Source organism: Mytilus galloprovincialis, chromosome 13 (genome assembly GCF_965363235.1).
Source record: "Mytilus galloprovincialis chromosome 13, xbMytGall1.hap1.1, whole genome shotgun sequence".
NCBI classification, from domain to species: Eukaryota; Metazoa; Mollusca; class Bivalvia; order Mytilida; family Mytilidae; genus Mytilus; species Mytilus galloprovincialis.
The window spans coordinates 4,439,871-4,460,112 of record NC_134850.1 but is presented as its reverse complement, the minus strand read 5'-3'; the positions used below and the strand labels follow the sequence as shown (position 1 = coordinate 4,460,112).

General features: G+C 31.3%; 1 protein-coding gene across 2 annotated transcripts in view; it reads left to right on the top strand.

The window, feature by feature from the left end:
- Positions 1-20,242, top strand: part of LOC143056899 (uncharacterized) — a 218,868-nt gene that overhangs the window by 39,762 nt on the left and 158,864 nt on the right. The window contains exons 2-6 of one of the 2 annotated variants that reach the window (XM_076230075.1): positions 1,248-1,312; positions 12,450-12,621; positions 14,247-14,552; positions 15,367-15,421; positions 15,824-15,894. In XM_076230075.1, the coding sequence (XP_076086190.1) occupies positions 1,280-1,312; positions 12,450-12,621; positions 14,247-14,552; positions 15,367-15,421; positions 15,824-15,894 (637 nt within the window). In that variant the 5' untranslated portion in view covers positions 1,248-1,279. The remainder of the gene's footprint in view (positions 1-1,247; positions 1,313-12,449; positions 12,622-14,246; positions 14,553-15,366; positions 15,422-15,823; positions 15,895-20,242) is intronic. The other variant, XM_076230074.1, reaches the window with a different exon arrangement.

The following is a 20,242-nucleotide window of genomic DNA, read 5'->3' as shown; positions in this document are numbered from 1 at the left end:
TTCCATCATGTATGCATTATGCAATATGCAACATGACTTTATGTGCTATTTTAACCTGTAATATATTACGATTATGAACAGATAAATTCATAACTGTCTGAACATTATTCAAAATATTTGCCGCTTGAAATTAAAAAAAAAACAATTCACCAATTATATTATTGTGTGTTGTTTAAGAAAAATAAGTCCTTTAATAAGTAATAATGGTTGTGTGATAGCCAATTTCATCAATGTCTGTTTAAAGTGTAAAAAAGCATTAAAATATTTTGTGTTAACACAGAAGCTTGTGGGGCCTTTATAACTACAAGATAACAAACCTCTCTTTTCAAATGATAATTTGAAGAAGCACTTACAAGTCAGAAAAATCAAATACCAAACAAGAGTTAATGTGAAAATTATCAAAATATACAAATTTACTATTTATCAAAATGTGTAATAAGATGAGCTATTCTACAACTCTCCAGACAGGTAGGTTAGTGTAGAACGAATAGTAGACAACGAATTGGGAAAAGAAAACCTATCTAAACGATCCGGTTATGTGCCGGTCTTTATGATTATAATCTTTTGATAAGTTTTGGTATCCAGTATGAAGAAACAAGATTATCATCTCACTTTTTATACACAACAGAAAAACAAGAAAGGGGAAAAAAACATTGTTAGTGCTGATGATAACATAATTTAGTGAATTTCAGGATCAGCTGTTTATTTTTATTTTATTAGAATAGTGAGCACTTGAAGCGTTATATCTCAAGTGTTGTATATCAAATTGTTTTAAAATGTCATTTGATATTCCTAGCCTTAATCTACAAGTTATTGTCCTTATTCAATCAAGTGAATTCATTCACACTCTTTGTCACCTTGTATGTATTGACACAAATGTTGGCGCGTTTTATTGTTTCCATTGATCACCTGCAAAATCAAGGTTTAGAAAGTTGAAATTTCAAACATAATTCAGAAGCTTTATATGTAGTGTGTCCTTTGTGTGCAACACGACGGTTGCCACGTGTGGAGCAGGATCTGCTTACACTTCCGGAGCACCTTAGATCACCCCAGGTTTTGGTGGGGTTCGTGTTGCTTAGTCTTTAGCTATCTATGTTGTGTCTTCTGTACTTTTATTTCTCTGTTTGTCCTTTTATTTTTAGCCATGGCGATGTCAGTTAATTTTCTATCTATGAGTTTGACTCTCCCTCTGGTATATTTTTCTCTTATTTATTAATCTTAGATTTGTTTAATGTTTTTCTTTTTAGGTGGCATATATTATAAATGAAGAACAAACATCATGAACATGTTGATCCTACTGACTCTCCTTCAGGTATGTATAATTTATATCTGACACATATGTTTAATTTTCTGTATCTCCGTCTTGTTTCGGGTTAATGAGTATGGTTAAAGAAGTGGACCACACGGTTGTGACATTAATATTTAACTTTGTAGAAATCGAAATTTTAATGTAGTAGAAAAAGAATGGATATGGAAAACCCACGATTCTCTGAAGACAACCAATCCGTACAACACAGTAAAAAAAAATAAAAAAAGCAACCGAACACCGCCTTTATTGTTGTTCGTCTCCAGGTCACAGTGAGGTCTTCAAATGGAGCAAAAGCAAAAACACTATCACTTCAATGCCCATTTAAGACACCGCTAGCAACGGTAAGCAGTTTTTTTTTGCTAGCTAACGATCACCAGATGCGTATTTGGACAGGAACCCGTCTGTTTCGTGAAAACGGGTTCTTTTCTAGAGGTGTCATGAATCATAGGAGAATGTCGCTGTTCTGCTTGCAGATAATTCTTGAGTTGTTTATTATTTATGCTGCTTTAGGTTGCTCTGGTCGAGTATGTTTTTACTTCATTTGAAATTGTTTATACTGTTCACACTTTATACAACTGTTCCCCATTACAAACTAACAGAACTATTGAAAGGGTTGGTCCTACCTTTCTCATAAAAAAAAACAGTAGCCAAAGAAGTTGGAATTATTTTTAACCTTACTTTCTGCTATAAAGGTGATGTTCTATCACTAAATAATTCAAAGTTTAATGACTATGTAAAACGTATCTATACCATCATCGAATTTGAGATAAAGGATACAACAGATACAGTTAGGTATACCTCAAATCTTTACTTACATAAAGACATTAAAAATCAAGTTCAGTTTTAAAAAAACCGACAACATAGATGATTCAGTTCCCAATTGCAAACTTTCATTTCTATGTAGCAGCATTCTAACAGCGTCTACATGCGGAGTATTTATTCCCCAGTTGATATAATGATTTAGGGCTTGTATTACCTATCATGATTTCCTTGATAAAAGGTTGCTACTCAGAATGAAGCCCTACAAAAAAGAGTTTCAAGTTAGGAAATTTAATTCATCCCTTTGTCAATTTTACCAGTTGGTTGACCGTATTAAATTATCCGTTTCACAAATGATCTGCTTATCCTTCCGCAGCCCATGCGATCATCCGAATTGTTTGCGGGGTTCCTGTTGCTCAGTCTTTTGTTTTATATGTTGTGTTTTGTGTACTATTGTTTAGCTGTTGGTATTTTTCTAGCAATGGTGTTGTCAGATTTTTTTATTACTGATGAGTTTGAATGTCCCTCTGGTATCTTCAACCTCTCTTTCAAAGTATGATCGAAAGCTGAGCCAGGAATCATATCTTGCATAGGAGAGATATAAACCTGAATGTAAAATACTTTCCACAATGTTGTTACAGCAAAGTTTTAAAACACACTATCGTTCAATTTTGTATTTGATTTGGCCAACCAACATTATTGTCGAGTGATATCTAGACTCAGCGTGCGTCTTAATGTACAGTTTGATTTGGCCAAACAAATCTGATGAGTTGTTGACCAAACAAAGACCCATCGAAACAACATTTGATACAAACATTAAATACTTTTAGATATTAGGATGATTTATTGGCTCTCAATAATGACGACTTCAGTATGTATACTATAATTATGTTGTTGAACTTACTTTAGATAAAGCTTATACTAACAATGACCACTGCCCTTTTCTCGATCTTGATATCTATATCATATATCATTAACGGGAAGCTTAATACAAAAATTTATTATAAAAGAGATGATTTTTCATTTCCTATCGTTAATTATCCATTTTTAGATGGTGACGTACCCTTGTCACCATCTTATGGTGTTTATATATCTCAACTTGTACGATTCGCTCGTGTATGTAACAACGTATTAGATTTTAGCGAGAGAAATTTATGTATTACTGAAAAATTATTACACAAGGGTTTTTGATATCACAAACTGGTCAAAACATTTACTTAATTTTATCACCGGTATAAGGAAATAATTCGTTAATATAACTCAACATGCAGACATCTTATACGTTCAGGCATTTCAACACCAATATTTTATGGTAATATTCTTTACAAAGCACAAAAATGTCAGTATTCATCTCAAAAGCTTAAAAAACCTTTAAACAGACTTATTAAGAAGGGATATAGTTACGATACTGTTGTCAGGTCTTTAAAGATTGCTTATTTTGGCTTTAATATTGATTCACTTATAGGGTCTTTGCATCGGAACTGAACACATTTATTTAAAAAAAACACAGTTATTGGCATGACACGGGTTATGTACTTCTCATATATTTTATGATAGTATGATACTAAACCCCTAACGAAGCAATTGTGCCTGATATTCATATGATGAGGACATAATCTTTCAATCAGTTTAATTGAGGTCTGGAGCTGGCATGTCAGTTAACTGCTAGTAGTCTGCTGTTATTTATGTATTATTGTCATTTTGTTTATTTTATTTTGTTACATCTTTTGACATCGAACTCGGACTTCTCTTGAACTGAATTTTAATGTACGTATTGTTATGCGTTTACTTTCTACATTGGCTAGAGGTATAGGGAGAGGGTTGAGATCTTATAAACATGTTTAACCCAGCCGCAATTTTGCGCCTGTCCCAGGTCAGGAGCCTCTGGCCTTTGTTAGTCTTGTATGCTTTTTAATTTTTGTTTCTTGTGTATAATTCGGAGTTTAGTATGACGTCCATTATCACTGTACTAGTATACATATTTTTAGGGGCCAGCTGAAGGACACCTACGGGTGCGGGAATTCTCGCTACATTGAAGACCCATTGGTGGCCTTCGGCTATTGTCTGCTCTATGGTCGGGTTGTTGTCGCTTTGACACATTCCCCATTTCATTTCTCAATTTTAACATTATTGTCGAGTGCTGTCTTAACTCAGCGTGTGTCTTAATATACTGTTTGATTTGTCTACCAACATGATTGTCGAGTGTTATCTAGACTCATCGTGTGTCTAAATATACAGTTTGATTTGGCCTACCAACATTATTCTCGGGTGCTGTCTAAACTCAGCGTGCGTCTTAATAGAGATTTCCAATAAAATGACTTTACTCCACATAACCGACCTAACTCAACGTATTTCGTCCTATTGCATTGAAGCACGACGGAGGGGAGCATACACTGCATGCATATTTTGCTCTTTGAACACGCATTGTTTGCTGGAATATATTTTAAGAAAAAACAACCCTAATTATTTTTTTTATTTTAAATATTTTGTCATTAAACTTTGAACGATTTTATTGACACACATGTTATAATGGAATAAGTAAGTTAGAAACTTGTAATCAAATACACCCATCATTTCTTGTCATTTCACTTGACCCATATTGTAATTCTTCACCAATTATGAATTTTAAAAATTTCTAAGACAAAATTTAGCATGAAAATATTAAAATAATCAATTCCGAAGCGAGAAGGTTGCCTTTTAATTGTTTTTACAAGTTTTAACATTTAAAGAAGATTCCAACACACCCGAATGTAAAAGGTGTACTCAACTATTTATAATTTACTTGAAGATAATTTGATGTGGACAGCAATTAGTATCATTGATATATTTAACCAATAGTACTTTTTCGTCTTTACCTATACAAATGTACTATGTCCATGTATACCTTAACGTGCATTTGAGATACAGGATAGAGAGCGCTGAAAATCATGTTTCAACAATATCTATACAAATTTTTAGCGTATAATCGTCCACATTATTTTTCGAATCGCTCCGCTTGTCAGTATGACTTCAATTATCGACAACTACAACATCTTTCAAATGTCTTGGATCCGGCCATAATCCCAAATTGTATTGCAAGAAAGAACTTAAACGATTGTCGTTCGACTTTGATAAATACTTCTTAAAACAACAATGTCTGAACATTAGGTATATCGCATGAGATTTAAGAGTTAAGACTACATACTGAATTAGATTTTTTCCGTGATTTATTAGCTCGCTGAACACAAAAATGTGACACTCACGTGTAATCTATTGGACACATGGAAACTACATATGATCTGCTATACGATATGATTACTAATGGCCCTACAGACACTATGCTTTTGACATGACGAAAGATCTCACTTTTCTTGACTGTCTATGAATTTTGTATACTTAATCTGTGATATGTACAAAAACCAAGGTGTTGTATGATTGCCAATGAGTCAACTCTTCACAAGAGTCCAAATGACACAGAACTTTTAACAACTATAGACCACTGTACGGCTTTCAACAATGAGCAAAGCCTATACAACAAAGTCAGCTATGAGAAGCCTCAAAATGACAAATTTAAAACACCTAAAATGAGAAAACTAACTGCCAAATTAATGAAATTTTTTTAACGAAAACACAACAACAAACGATAAGCACTGAATTACAGGCTCCTGACTTGGGACATGCACATCAATACTAGGTCAATGTTGTAACAGTACGACATAATTGAGCAGTATTATAAACTTGATAATTATTCTGTATTTATAAGTTGTAGTTGTTTTTAAAATAGTGTTCAGCAGCTCTGGATACTATCAGATCAATACATAGTTTATTTGGAAATACTAGAAATTGCTGTTTTTATGCTTCGTTTCAGTCTCACGAGTCAGCCCTGTCTTACTGTATTAATTGTAACATGACCATTTGCTAAACATACTTGTATGATCTCTATTTGCTTTAACTTTGATATTTATAATGCTATGTAGCATAGAAATGCATGCGTAAAATAACTTCTCGACATTAATTGGCTGAAATTTCAGATTGGAATTAAGCCTCAAGATAAAATACTTAAGACGAAAAAGCCTCAAGCTATATATATATATTACATGCACTTACGACAGAGATTTAGCCTCAAGCTATCACTACAAACTCCTCAGAGTCTGAATTGACCAGTTTTTGTGCTCGACCAGTAAAATCGAGCACACATTTTACTCGACTAGTCTCGACATTGTCTCGACTGTACTTAACTGTACTTAAGTGTACTCGACTAGGTCTCGACTTTACTTAATTAGTCTGATTCAGTACTTGATGATCTTTGTGTAGTCTGAAATGGTCTTGACCAAGGCTCGACCTGTCTCGACCTGTCTTGACTAGTCTCGACCTGTCTCGACTAGTCTCGACTCAGTCTCAACCAGTCTCGACCTGTCTCGACTAGTCTTGACCTTCACATTTAGTTTTGACTGGTGTAAATCAGCCCATCTAACTAAATTAAATATTGATCTTACAAAATTCAAGCTTATTAGGTAGTTTGATTTATTGCTGTGAAATGAAAGAATTTAATTTTACAATATGTAAAAATAAAAATTATTATATAAAAATTCAGATAGACATCTTTAATTTTTTTAATAACTTTTTCAAATCAACTTGGATTTTCATCAAACTATACAGCTATCTTACATATATATCAAGCTTACTGAATCCCATTTCATTTAGTTTTTTGTTGTATTGCTGTAAAATTTAAGAATTAAAGTAATCTTGGTATAAAAAGCTAGGATTTGCAATTCGGACAAAATAGAGATAGTACACTTTAATTTTTTTAATAACTTTTTCAAATCAACTTGGATTTTCATCAAACTATACAGCTATCTTACATATATATATATATATATATATATATATATATATCAAGCTTACTGAATCCCATTTCATTTAGTTTTTTGTTGTATTGCTGTAAAATTTAAGAATTAAAGTAATCTTGGTAAAAAACGCTAGGATTTGCAATTCGGACAAAATAGAGATAGTACACTTTAATTTTTTTAATAACTTTTTCAAATCAACGTGGATTTGCATAAAACTATGCAGATATCTTACATATATATCAAGCTTACTAGATTCCCATTTCATTAATTTTTTTGTTATATTGCTGTAAAATTTAAAAATAAAGTAATCTTGGTAAAAAAAAGCTGGGATTTGCAATTCGGACAAAATAGAGATAGTACACTTTAATTTGTTTAATAACTTTTTCAAATCAACTTGGATTTGCATCAAACTATGCAGCTATCTTACATATATATCAAGCTTACTGAACCCTATTTCATTTAGTTTTTTGTTGTATTGCTGTAAAATTTAAGAATTTAAGTAATCTTGGTAAAAAAAGCTAGGATTTTCAATTCGAACAAAATAGAGATAGTACACTTTAATTTTTTTAGTAACTTTTCCAAACCAACTTGGATTTTCATCAAACTATGCAGCTATCTTAAATGTATACTAAGCTTACTAAATCCCATGTCATTTTGTTTTTTGTTGTATTGCTGTCAAATTCAAGAATTAAATTAATCTAGGTCAAAAAAGCTAGAATTTGCAGTTCGAACAAAATAGAGATAGTACACTTTAATTTTTTTTTTTCTTTTTAAATTCAACTTGGATTTTATTGAAACTATATAGCTATCTTGGTGATGTATTCATCTTACTGAATCCCAGGTTGTTATAAAGTTTGTTGTATTGCTGTCAAATTTAAGAATTAATTTAATCTAGGTAAAAAAAGCTAGGATTTGCAGTTTTGACAAAATAGAGATGGTACACTTTAATTTTTTTCATAACTTTTTCAAATCAACTTAGATTTTCATCAAACTCTACAAATATCTTTGCAATATATTGATCTTACTGAATCATAGGTTGTTATTTTGTTTGGTGTATTTCTGTCAAATTTAAGAATTTAATTAACCTAGGTCAAAAAGCTACGATATTAGAAATATATCTTTTCTCATAATTTGGGAAAAAGTATATATAAAATAGTTATATAATTCCTTTAATGTTTTATTCCTTTTGATATACACTATATAAATATATCAAAAAGGGATGAAACATTAGAAATTATTAAAATAGTTCTTCTGATTGTGGTGATTTATAAAGCAATACCTTCTGCTTGGGGCAAACTTATTAAAAAGATCACATCTACCAGAGAGTTTTAAATTCTAAATAACATTCATTCAAAGTTGCAACATCCTGTTAAATCTAAATCGCAGGGCTTTTAATTCACTAGATAAGTAATACACGAGTTTAAGAAAAGTAGGGCTTTCTTTTTACCTGTAAAACTTACGTGTACTGATGTAATTAAATCATGTATAGTGCCATGTCATTAAATTTGACAAAAAAATATTTTAAAACTTCATAACAACCTGGGATTTAGTAAAATCACCAAGGTAGCTATATAGTTTTAATAAAATCCAAGTTGATATGAAAAACTTATTAAAAAACTTAAATTTAAGTGTACTATCTCTATTGTGTTCGAACTGCAAATTCTAGCTTTTTTGACCTAGATTAATTTAATTCTTAAATTTGACAGCAATACAACAAAAAACAAAATAACCTGGGAATCAGTAAGCTTAATATATATGTAAGATAGCTGCATAGTTTGATGCAAATCCAAGTTGATTTGAAAAAGTTATTAAAAAAATTAAAGTGTACTATCTCTATTTTGTCCGAATTGCAAATCCTAGCTTTTTATACCAAGATTACTTTAATTCTTAAATTTTACAGCAATACAACAAAAAACTAAATGAAATGGGATTCAGTAAGCTTGATACATATGTAAGATATCTGCATAGTTTGATGAAAATCCAAGTTGATTTGAAAAAGTTATTAAAAAAATTAAAGTGTACTATCTCTATTTTGTCCGAATTGCAAATCCTAGCTTTTTATACCAAGATTACTTTAATTTTTAAATTTTACAGCAATACAACAAAAAACTAAATGAAATGGAATTCAATAAGCTTGATATATTTGTAAGATAGCTGCATAGTTTGATGCAAATCCAAGTTGATTTAAAAAAGCTATTAAAAAAATTAAAGTGTACTATCTCTATTTTGTCCGAATTGCAAATCCTAGCTTTTATACCAAGATTACTTTAATTCTTAAATTTTACAGCAATACAACAAAAAACTAAATGAAATGGGATTCAGTAAGCTTGATATATATGTAAGATAGCTGCATAGTTTGATGCAAATCCAAGTTGATTTAAAAAAGCTATTAAAAAAATTAAAGTGTACTTTCTCTATTTTGTCCGAATTGCAAATCCTAGCTTTTTATACCAAGATTACTTTAATTCTTAAATTTTACAATGCAAATCCAAGTTGATTTGAAAAAGTTATTATAAAAATTAAAGTGTACTATCTCTATTTTGTCCGAAATGCAAATCCTAGCTTTTTTTACCAAGATTACTTTAATTCTTAAATTTTACAGCAATATAACAAAAAAACTAAATGAAATGGGATTCAATAAGCTTGATATATATGTAAGATAGCTGTATAGTTTGATGAAAATCCAAGTTGATTTGAAAAAGTTATTAAAAAAATTAAAGATGCCTATCTGAATTTTTATATATAATAATTTTTATTTTTACATATTGTAAAATTAAATTCTTTCATTTCACAGCAATAAATCAAACTACCTAATAAGCTTGAATTTTGTAAGATCAATATTTAAATTAGTTAGATGGGCTGATTTACACCAGTCAAAACTAAATTTGAAGGTCAAGACTAGTCGAGACCGGTCGAGACTAGTCAAGACAGGTCGAGACAGGTCGAGCCTTGGTCAAGACAATTTCAGACTACACAAAGATCATCAAGTACTGAATCAGACTAATTAAGTAAAGTCGAGACCTAGTCGAGTACACTTAAGTACAGTTAAGTACAGTCGAGACAATGTCGAGACTAGTCGAGTAAAATGTGTGCTCGATTTTACTGGTCGAGCACAAAAACTGGTCAATTCAGACTCTGAGGAGTTTGTAGTGTATAGTACTTATAAGGATGATCATATTTATGTATGTCTTTTATCCAGCGACAAATATTACATACTAGTATATATTAAGGATGAGGAAAAGATAATGATAAATGCATATCCCTTTTTAAACATGCCCAACACTAAGATCCACATTTCCATATGCTGAGCTAACAAGAGAGCGTAACCACTATAAATACACACTTGTCTTTCTACGAGTAAACCAGCCAGCCTGCTACTAGTCAATCCCATGTACAAATATATAATTATGAATATAAAATGTTTTGTTTAGTCGTGTAACACCTTCACTGGTGATCCTGTCCATGGAACTGTGGCATAGTTGTCACTTTTTTTATATATATATACCCCACACTTGCCCTAAAAGCGAAACAAAAATGGAAACTAAAAATTTCCGCAAAATTTATCAATATACGTAATAGCTTTAAAATCTACTTCTATTTGGACAAGTAAGAGTACAAGAAAAGTCTCGTAAAAACTTAGAATGTAACAACTATGTAAATTTGCATTTTCATTCATTTTTAATCAGAGATACTTGGGGACAGGATATTTTTAGCCAATTACTATGTACTATAAATTGATAGTTTACTATCCACAGTGGTCAATGTTTAAATGCGGATTGTTAGTTATCAGTTGCGAACCAAGTACACCTTCCAAATTACAATCTATATAACGAATTGATGTATATATGTACATGTATTTACATACATTATTTTCAATTACAATAGTCTTTGTTTTTAATGTTCGTTGACTTTCATTTTAAAGAAAAGTGTATGTCAATTATTAAAATTTAAAAAAGTACAAGACCTGTATAATTTTTTCAAATATACACTTCCCGTTGACGTATGTTTTTCCTATCGAAAAAAAAATCGGAGATGGTAAATTAAGGAGATTAACTGCAGAAGAAGCGAGCGTTTGAAATGATGCTTAATAAAGTATTATGCCATCCCAATTATCAACTTTAACAGAGATGCATTATGATTAACACTTTGAGTTCATTTTTTTTCAGAAATTGCTAAAAAAAATCGATCTTATAATAAATACTCACGGAAGTTAAATATTATAAAACATTAAAAAATGAAAAGAAGAAGAGACATTAATCTGATAACGACAAACAAAAGCAATACAAATATCAAATAATAAAAGGTTCATTAAATTTTGCAAAAGTATAACGGAAAAACAAAGTCATGGTCAAAAACATGAAAGACAACTCAAATGAATCGTATGATAGGTAAAGATGCGTATATATACGTGGTGTTATGACAGTGAAGTTGAGGCGGGAAACTCAATAATCACGTGATACATAAAAATCATGATTTCTTTCGTTTTTCATCATCTTAGAAATATTTGATATTGATAAAATGTATTACGGATGGGTATCATAGTTTAGGAATACTAAATTAAAACCTGAGTAACGCATTTAACAAAATTAATTGGTTAGCAATAACCGGTCCCGTTACGTGCGTACGTCGAGTCAGGTACGTATGTCAGTTTATTGGAAATCTCTATCATACAGTTTGTTTTGGCCTATCAACATTATTGTCAAGTGCCATCTAGACTCAGCGTGCGTCTTAGTATACAGTTTGATTTGCCTACCAAAATCATTATCGGGTGCTGTCTAAACTCAGCATGTGTCCTAATATACAGTTTATTTTGGCTTATCAACATTATTGGCGTGTGCTATCTAGACTCAGCGTGCGTCGTAATATACAGTTTGTTATGGCCTACCAACATTATTATCGGGTGCTATCTAGACTCAGCGTGCGTCTTAATGTACAGTTTGATTTAGCCTATCAATGTTATTTTCGAGTGCTATTTAGACTCAGCGTGCGTCTTAATATACAATTTTTTTTTTGGCCTACCAACATTATTGTCGAGTGCTATCTGGACTCAGCGTGCGTCTTAATATACTGTTTTATTTAGCCTAACTACATTATTGTCGAGTGCTGTATAAACTCAGCGGGCGTCTTACTATAGTTTGATTTAGCCTACCAACATCATTGTCGAGTGATATGTAGACTCAGTTTGCGTCTAAATATACAGTTTGATTTGGCCTACCAACAGTATTGTCGAGTGCTATCTAGACTCAGCATGCGTCTTAATATACAATTCGATTTGGCCTACAAACATTATTGTCGAGTGCTATCTATCTCAGCACGCGTCTAAATATACAGTTTTTTTCGGCCTATCAATATTATTTTCGAGTGTTATTTAGAATCAGCGTGCGTCTTAATATACAATTTGATTTGGCCAACCAACATTATTGTCGAGTGCTGATATTGTTGATGGGTTTTACGTGCGCACACACTATCGCCTATGTGCGTTTGTGTTGACAAAATACAATTTTAATAGAATAGTTGCTTGAATCATTGATGGATATACTTTTTTGTTGTAGATTGTATCCTCAAATGTAGCATACAACTTCACCTGTCCATCATCGGCACACTGGAAAATTCGGGCAAAATCCCTGTGTGAGCCAACAAGAAATTATACTTGCTTATTTGACGTAACTTTTAGAGTAAATGTATACAGAGAAAGATGTAGCAGACCTAGAATTTTAGCTGAAGGTATGCCTTTTTAATTATCTAAATATTTGTCTGTTAATAACAGTATGTAATTTAATTTAATTTTGAGCTTTATCAGAGTAAAAAATTCAAATATTATTTCAAATAATAACTGTATTTCCTAAATGTTAATACAAAAATTTGATAACCAATTGAAAAGAAAGTATCCTCAATTAAAAGTAGTCGTTCTTATTAAGTCTCCCAAACAAAGTTTGGAGACTTATCGTTTTTGCTCAGTTCTTATTATTTTTATTATTCTTCTTCTTCCTCTTCTTCCTCTTCTTCCGCCACTTTAAAAATGAACTTGTCCGCAACGTTTCTCCAAAACCGCTTGTCAGATTGACTTAGGATTTCATAAAATGGTAGACTAATATGTCTAGGTGAGCCATCAATCTTTCGTTTGTGAATTGGGGTCTATTAAGGGGTATTTTGGAGGGTAGAAAGGGGGAGGGGTTTACTATAGAACCCTATGGGATTTTATTTTCTAAAATTTTTAAATGAATATAACTTGAAAACTGTAAGTGATAGATGCATGCAGTCTTCAGAAATGATTATAGGACAATAAAACAAATCACTTGAAATATAGGGGGAGTCCCTGGGGATTCATCCCCACCCCCTTCAATTTGAGAATATGCTTTTATCTTGTAAACAGTCCAGATCCCCACCCCTAAACCATATATATTCTTGAATGGGACGATAAAACATATCAAATGAAATTAAAGGGTTGTCCCCGGGGGTTATCCCCACCCCGTTCAATTTGAGAATGTGTGCTATTATCTTGTAAACGGTCTAGATCCCCACCCCTAAACCATATATATTCTTGTAGGGGATAATAAAACAAATGAAATGAAATAAAAGGGAAGTCCCTAGGGGGTTACCCCACCCCCTCTAGTTTGAAAACTTGTAAACGGTCCAGATCCCCACCCCTAAACCATATATATTCTTGTATGGGACAATAAAGCTAATCAAATAAAATTAAAGGGAAGTTCCTTGGGGTCATATATATTCTTGTAGGGGACAATAAAACAAATCAAATGAAATAAAAAGGGAAGTCCCTAGGGGGTTACCCCAACCCCTCTCGTTTGAAAACTTGTAAACGGTCCAGATCCCCACCCCTAAACCATATATATTCTTGTATAGGACAATAAAGCTAATCAAATGAAATTAAAGGGAAGTTCCTTGGGGTCGCCCCACCCCGTTCAATTTGAGAATGTGCTATTATCTTGTAAACGGTCCAGATCCCCACCCCTAAACCATATATATTCTTGTAGGGGACAATAAAACAAATTAAATGAAATGTAGGTAAAGTCCCTGGGGGTCACTACTACCCCTCCTGTTTGAATACTTGTAAATGGTGGAGATCCCTACTCGTAAGCCATATATATTTTTGTATGGGACAAAAAATCAAATCAAATGAACATGGGACCATATAAATGGCGAGTTATGGGAGCTTTGTTTGGGAGACTTCGTAACAGCATCCTGTTACAATCACTTCTTGTTTATAACTGTATTGCATTATTGATAACAATAACTATGCTTTGTACCTGAAATAGGATGTGACAAATGCAGCGAAATATAACTTATGATTTATTATTAAGTATTAGGCACGTTTTATATTTAATTTGCAGGTTATAAATACGTCTTTCAGCCAAACTTGAACAGAGCAACTTGCAGTGCAATTAGATATCAGCCTTTCATTTTTGACACAAATGGGTACAGTGACTGCACCTATCAAAAATCATTTTGCAGCAGCTTAGGTCAGGAGACGTATGAAATTGGCAACACTTCGGTCGACAGATTATGTACTTGTAATACTAATAAAGGATATTCGTTTTTGAGCAGCTCAAAACAATTATGTAATTGTAATCCTTTAACTGAAGATTGTTCCTGCTATCTCGGAATAAATCAATCCAACAAAACAGATAGGATGAAAGGTAACATGGTTTTTTGTACGTAATAAGTTCTATCAAAACTGTATTCACCTTGTTTGTCAAGATGCACATTGTTTAATGGAATTAAGTTATTGATATTTTTGTTACTTTACATCTAACGGGTCTGTTCTATTGATGGAACTGATGGATGTTTAGTCCCATTTCATATATATTTAGCCTTAAAGTCATCACTTTTGTGTACTATCAATAAGCATTGATACGTTACTTGTAGGTTATTTAATATTTATTACATATTTATCATTTTTAGAGAAACATTCGTCAGATTTAAAGTAAAGTATCTTTCTCGACCCAATTTGTTATGTATCATGGTCAGTTTTATGGAATTTATGCAAAACCCCTACTGGCTTGGGACTCATTAAAGCTTGACATAATGTACAGACTCCTGTTTATTGTTGGAGTCATCATGTTGCCTTCTTTCTGACATGTCTGTGTCTGGTTTAAGTGTGTTGGGACGCTCTAAAGCTTGACATAATGTACAGACTCCTGTTTATTGTTGGAGTCATCATGTTGCCTTCTTTCTGACATGTCTGTGTCTGGTTTAAGCCTGATTAACATTTACACAATTATTTGTTAAGAAACGTTCATGTTGCACACACATTTAAAAAATAATAAAATCTTAAACTAAAGTAAATCTTGTATATGTTTATAACCAACACACTGTTATAGTGTAATGAAAACATTGAATAACTTTGATAACACGCTGGTTATCAAGATTCCGGCCATTAAAACTGACGAAGGCGATTTATAGGGATTTTTTTTTTATAAGATAACCAAACGTGTCAATTATATTTTTCAGATATCAAATGTTATGATGACGTGAACTTGACAAGAAGTCCTTACTTAGGAGATATGTAAGTTTTTTGTTAATTTCTCAAATTAAATTCATTTGTGTTGTCAATCTTTTTGTTCTGTAAATTAATTTGAATATACCTACACGTATTGTGTCTCTTTAAATTCATTTATAAAAACAACATACATCTAAGTTTTGCAGATTCTCGACTGAATGTGTATTCAAAAGTTTATGTGCTATATAACAATACCAAATAGATGAAGGTGAATCACTATGCTAACGACAAACAGATCATGAAGTAAACAAAAAATACTTCTGTATAATGCATTTAAATAATGACAGATTCTGCTAGCAGTTACTTTGATTTAGATAGTTGAACACTCCGTTATTATTTAAATCGCAATTTGTTTTTATGTTTTTTATTTAATATGTATAAAATAATGTATATGTTGTTTTTTTTCAGGTTCAATAATTCACGGACAATAAAGATCATCGAGTTTGACAACTTCAAATACAACCTTAACTATCCTACAAGTATGTTTAAACCTGATATATGAATGATTAATACACAATAATGAAGTACATTGTATTTTGAAGACAATATATTTGTTATCGTTTTGTGTTGCATTTTGTAGGAAAATCAACATAGCAATTGAACAAATATCTGTAAGCCTTATTAGGGCAATTGATGCAAAACTTTAAATACACAATGATGAATAGCCCTTGGATGAGGTCTAAAATGGTAATAATACACACGGATCAGTCGTTCAAAGTTTTCAAAATGTATAAATGGTAAATACGAATTTTGCCAAAATTTAGTGAATTTCTGAATAATGAATTATGATTCTGTCTAAATGATTTAGTAATAACCAATTGAATAAAATATTGCAAATAGTTGATACCCAACTGATACATTGGAGATAAAAGTAAATCAATCAGCATTACATAAGATTCAAGGAAAAATAACCATCAAAATACTTTCGATAAATAAGTTATGGTTTGTTCAAGTTTGTTCAAATTTGTTTTTCATAATTAAAAACATGTCAAAATAAAAATAAAACACTTCTTGTTTTCATTTCTTAGCATAAAAACATTTTTGTTTGATTTAAAATGGAGACAGGATTTCGAAATTGAATGACTGTTACATTCTCTTCATTTATGAAATCAGTTTAATCACCATTAATTGCAGGCAGCTAAAACAGTTGATGTATAACAACTCCTTTTATGCTTTTGAATCAATTGATCAGATCATAAGTTTAAATGTCAACCGTTATTTAAAAAAAAATACACTGATTCGTGCTACCCTTACATGTACGTACAAAAGTTAAACCTCAGCAGACATATTGACTGATTTATTATTGACTGGCTGCTTTTTAAATTAACTTAAAAAAAATTAGAGGAGATAAGCAAGTTAACTTGATGTATCTCTGTCATTTTTAGAAATTCTCAGACATTTTGGCTTTCCAATGGTTTATAAGTTCTGTTGACAAAAGTGATCTACACCTCCACAGATCGTCGTTTAATGCGTTTCTTATATCAAAGCTGACCTTTCATTATATACATGGAACCGTTTGTTTTATTTCCAAGTACAGCAAATTATACATAATAATGATTATCAATTTTCGATGAAAAAAACCATTAAAACGTTCATTTATTAAATACTATGTTTAAATTGACCTTAGATTCTAAAATCTGCATGATTAATATGATTTTACAAAATTAAGTCAATTTATCTTTTTCATAAAAGAGGGACGAAAGATACCAGAGGGACAGTCAAACTCTCAAATCCAAAATAAACTGACACCGCCATGGCTAAAAATGAAAAGGACAAACAGACAAACAATAGTACACATGACACAACATGGAAAACTAAAGAACAAACAACACGAACCAATTATGTTTTTCATAATTATTCCTAAATATTTTCTGTATACAATTACCTTAGTCGTCCAGGTAACAGACTTAGTGTCCCTGTTTACAAAATTAACCATCTATCCAGAGGCAATAGAATGCTTAACATTTTGTTCACTTTACACCTTGGATTTACAATATGTTTAAAAAAATATCCACGTTATGCTAGAACCATCTAACAATTCTATCTCTTAATTTCAATATATTAGATAAATTTTTAGGATACCCACACAAAGATGCACATTCATTAAAATACACAGTATAAAATATTATTAATGACATATTTTCGAAGGTATGCATACATTGAATATTCCTGTGTAATTACCTAACAGTATGTCCTGTTCAAAAAAAGGATTTATTATTCCTATGTTAGATTTCTAGGAGCTGGTTTAAGATTATAAGTGATGTACTACAACTAAAAAAAGTGTTGAGGGTTTCTATGTTGTTGTTATTTTGAAATTATTGCATTTTCCATTTGATATATTGTATCCACATACTTCTTCCCACTGTTATACCTATATGGAGTTATTTTCTTTCAAAACCATAGGTCATTATTTCTCAGAAACTATCCGGACGATACCATGTTTTAATGGAATATGCTTCAAGGCATACAATAATGACATGTGTGAGGTCTTTATATTCCTTGATAAAAATGCAATCTATAATTTACTTCAAAATTATATTCGTTTGATAGTTTTCTGTTGTCGATTTGGGAATTTATTTTTTAAAGTTTAATCGATGATAGGTTAAAGAAAATCGTCACTGCTCACATTTTAATTTTAGAAAACGTGAAGTTTTGTTAATTTATCGCTACAATACAGACACTTTCATGAAATAAAGCTAGATTTAACATTTTCGTGTGTATGATTTTTAAAATCTTATTGAGTCATACTGACTAGGTTGATTGGTTGTTGGTTGCTTAACATCCAGTGGCAGATATTTCATGCATATTAAGGGCGATACACACTAAAAAGGAAATCATCACCTATGTGTATTTATATTTGTCTTCATGTCAGTTCTTAACTTTTTTAAATTTATGTATACCATTTACTCTATCAAATACGCAACTATTTAAATAATAACATTCACGAAACTCACAAAAGGGGAGGGTGGGGAGGGTATATAATTATATACTGAATTTCTGTTTCAAAAATGTATTGCTATTCAAAACAAAATATTTCTGAATATTTCATTCGATTCAATTAAGATTGATAAAAAAATAACCATTTTTCCGCAGAAGAAATGTCATAACAAATGGAGAAAAAAAAACAAAGCCCCCTTTCCATAAACTAAGTAGGTACAATGAATTACTTACAATATGTCTTGTATTTGTCATCGACCGTTAACGAATGGTAACAATTCATTTGTGCCTTTCTTCATGCAGTTACAGTTATATGTTTGTTATGTTTTGATAATAATTTATAAGGTCTGTGTCTAGATTCACTAGTGAGTTTAATTCTACATTCTAAATGAGGGCGTATTAAAACCTGAACGATTAGAAAGGGATATCCCACTTTAGTATAGTCGGTAAAATTGGATGCTATATTTTAAAATATTTATGATTTTTTTGTTACGTTATATATAAGTCAAATAATGCATATTTAAGGTTTTTCTCGGGTTATCAGATTGCCCAAAGAAAGACCTTCCTACGGTCGGTCTTTCATTTGATCAATCCTGACACCTTAAACTGTGCTAAATATCTATAACTTAATTTGAGCTTTTGGAGATATATCTTTATTTGATAGCGTACTAATATATTTGAGTTTAAACTTGAGATTTTATTGGTTGGTTGCTTAAGTTCATAATCTAAAGGTCATTTGATATATTTGCCCATCCACTTTTCATTTTATGCCATCTTTCGACATCTTCTATCTTCCTGATTCACTTGTTTGTCCCATATACAATTCCAAATTATATTTTTTAGCTCTTTAGTATATTAATCCGGAATTCCTCGTTTTTCGATCTCGCAAGAACAGAAAAAAAGTATCATATTTTTAACTGTAAGTGTTTCACCTGTAAATATAAATTTCCTACTTCTCCAAACGTGAATACGATTTTTAACTTTATCTATTATTTTCTCCAAACACATCGTTATTTATTTGATAACCATGGCACACCCCTAATGTTTTAACATTACATGTAATCCATTTGATTTTATCAAATTTGAATCATTTTATTTTAGAAGCCCCTAAACGTAAGCCTTTTTATGTGTCTTAGCTTATTCTAGAACCAGAAGCTTTTTCGTTCAAAGACAAACTCTGTAAATTATAATTTCTAAAGATTTTTATTTTTATTGAATATCTGGGTGTCATCTGCAAACATACACAATTAAGTTTCAATAAAGTTCCCTCCCTCTCCTTATAATTTTAATCTTTCTATTTCGCACATGTAATAGGTTAAGCTTGTATCATATTTAGAAGAGGCGCTATTAGACACCCTTGCCTATCGGTACGAGTAATCGAAAAGTATTTGGATACAAATCCATCGGTTTTAATACACGAAGTAGCATTGTACAAAAGCATGTTTATTCTTTCTCTACATGCCCCTCTAATTTCAAATTTCTCCAGTACAAAATTTATCCATTCCCATTTAACACTGTCAAACGCTTTTTGTTGCTCCAAAAATAACATGTTTTGTTCTTCATCTTCGTTGTCAATATATTCTATAATGTCCTGAATCATTTGGTTAGACTCGCTTATATTTCTACCTTTAACAAACCATTTCTGATCTGTATGAATAATTTTAGGCAATACTATCGTAAGTCTTGCAGATAGAATATTTGCAATAGTTTTGTAATCACAATTTAGTAGAGGTGGTGGTCGCAATTTTTTTATATTTTCCCTTTCTCATCCTTTATATAGTATGGTTAAGTTAACTTATGTTGATAATTACTCAATATGGTATCATTGAAAATGTCTTGTAGTAAACTAAAGAAATTCGTCTTTTAGTATGTCTAGTATGAAATATAAAA